The 2401-nt window shown below is 67.7% G+C and overlaps 1 protein-coding gene across 1 annotated transcript in view; it reads left to right on the forward strand.

Annotated features, from left to right (window-relative positions):
• The window catches only part of ZNF831 (zinc finger protein 831), a 45164-nt gene that overhangs the window by 31386 nt on the left and 11377 nt on the right, over positions 1–2401 (forward strand). Inside the window, exon 7 of the mRNA XM_012728147.1 lies at positions 817–998. Within this exon, the coding sequence (XP_012583601.1) occupies positions 817–998 (182 nt within the window). The remainder of the gene's footprint in view (positions 1–816; positions 999–2401) is intronic.

Genomic DNA, 2401 nt, shown 5'->3' on the forward strand with positions numbered 1-2401 from the left:
CGCTCCTCCGGCGCCGTGGCTGTCTCGGGGCGCGCTCCTCCCGCGCCATGGCTGTCTTCCGCAAATGCATCAGCTGCTCTCAGGGCAGCGGCGGCCTCCGCCGGACTGTGCCTGCCATGGGGCCTGCCACGGGGTCGCCCTGAGCGGCTAGAAGGACAGAGGGGCATCAGCAGGTTTCTGTGGCGTCACCTGTGGCCCTTTGCAGCGTGTGCAGGCCCCGAGCGGCTCAGGGGCACAGGGCGGTGTCCACGTGCTGGACGTGCCTGTGTCTGGCCCTTGCGCAGGGAGGAGGCCTCCACCCCCAGGCACGCACAGGCCCCCCGACCGGGTCAATGCTGCACCCCAACCACCGCGCCGAGAGGCTCCCCTCCCATGGCCTGTGCTGACCCCAGGGCAGCGAGGTCGGTGTGAGCCTCGCCCTGAACCCCGGTTTGGCAGACTCGTCGCCTCTGTCCGCGCCGGCCAGCTCTGTCATTACGGGGGGCGAAGGGGGGGGGGCTGGGCCTAAGGGCATTAGTGGCGCAGCACCCGGGCCCAGCCACGACCCAGCTGTCCTGCCCAGGCCCAGGCAGCCACATCCCTGCCTCTCGCCCCAAGCCCCCCAGTCACGTGGGCCCAGTGGGTGCTGTGTCTGCCTCCGGAAGTCACCAGCTCGTACGTTTGCCCGAGGAACTCCGTGCGTCAGGAATGTGCCGTCAGAATACACAGAAACGTACACGCTTGCATCCACCGCCCGTCCGTGCACCACCACCACCCGCCACGCACCCGCCCGCCCGGCACCCACCCACCCATCTGATGCCACCTCACCACACGCAGGACAACGTGGCGGCCACAGCAAGCTGCTTCCACGTGACCAAGCGCACGAGCTCAGCGGGTCAGAGCAGGCCGGGCCTGGCGAGGGCGGGACCCAGCGGGCTGCGAGTCCCTGTGGACGGGACTTCACGGGCTCCGGGGAGTTCCTGCTGGACGCCGCGGCCCCGATGCTGTCCAACGGGGAGGTGCGGGAGGCGAGGACTGAAGCCCGGGGGGGTCTGTCTCCAGCCCCCGGGGCGAGCGGGGTGCTGGTGGCCCCCGCTGGTGGTCGGGGCCCGCCCAGGAACAGGCGTGGGGCCTCCTGTTTTCTTTGTAACTTTCTTATCTCAGACAGAAAGGTCCTGCAGGTCCGGACGTCGCCCCGGCCTCCACGGCCGCACCTGCTGCCCCAGCGCCCCCTTCCCGGGCCACCCCCGGCTGGGGCGCCCAGGGCCCCGGGGCCGTTTGCTGCGTGCCGGGGCCTCGTGGCGGGGCCCGCAGGCCTTCCTGGCTCTTGGGCGGTTTGGGGTGTCCAGTGGCTGTCGTCGGACCCCCTGGGGCAGGCGTGCTGCTCTGTGGCCCTGTGGCCCTGGTCTGCGAGGAGAGGCCCCGCCCTTGCGGAGCGGGCACCTGCTCACGAGGCCTGACCCCCGCACTTGGCACAGCCACGGCCTTAGTCTCCTTGAAAACCTGCGCTGGGACCGCCTGAGGCGCCTCGGGGAACGGCGCCGCGCCCGGGGCGCGGATCACCTTGGAAGAAGGAGGCGGCCGGCTGCCCCTTCCCCGGGAGTGCTCACCCAGGGCGCCACCTCCCGAGCCCCCCTCGGCGTCCCGGGGCGGGGCCTCCCCGAGGCTCGGCGCTCCGGCTCGGGGACCTGGGGCTCCGTGAGAGGAACCCTGAGCTTCCCTCCGCGCTTCTGCATCCTGCCCGTCGGGGCTCCCCCACCCCTGCCGTCACCTGCGTCCGGCGGGGTGCTGCCTGCCCCCAGGCTCCTCTTGGACAGGCGGGGCCTTGCCCCGGCCAGAGCCCCGCCCTGCGTCCCGCCCTGCCCCGCCCTGCGTCCCGCCCCGCCTTGCCCCTCACCGCGGGCCTCCCGGGGCCCTGTCCATGGTGCTGATCATGGCTCTGGGGAGAGGAGGGTGGGGAGAAGGTGGGTGCGCGCCAATTTGGGCAGAGGAAGAATTGGTTGACGCCACTTGGGGGAAACGCGAAAAGAGAACTCTGAGTCCCCGATTAGCCCCTTCCCATACTCGCCCACTCACCATTACCCTCAGAATTATTCAATTCTATTTACACCTCCAAATTACAAACACACCCCTCAAAGGGTCACCCGGAGACTCACGAAGAATTTTTCTCCAAGTCAGCCTCACAAACACACGTTTATACCCACAACTCACAATCACTGGCCTAGGGATCACCCTGTCACCCATATTCACACAACCATCATTTCCCACACCCAAGTTCACACACAGTTTCACTCCAAATGACCACACACACACACACACACACACACACACACAACCTATAAATTGCATTCATTCCCAAGTATTCACCAGTAAAACATGGTCACAAGCCGCTCCCCCCTCCAGCTGTCACACCCACAAATCA

The sequence above is a fragment of the Condylura cristata genome, unplaced genomic scaffold, assembly GCF_000260355.1.
Source record: "Condylura cristata isolate star-nosed mole 26May11 unplaced genomic scaffold, ConCri1.0 scaffold00022, whole genome shotgun sequence".
NCBI classification, from domain to species: domain Eukaryota; kingdom Metazoa; phylum Chordata; class Mammalia; order Eulipotyphla; family Talpidae; genus Condylura; species Condylura cristata.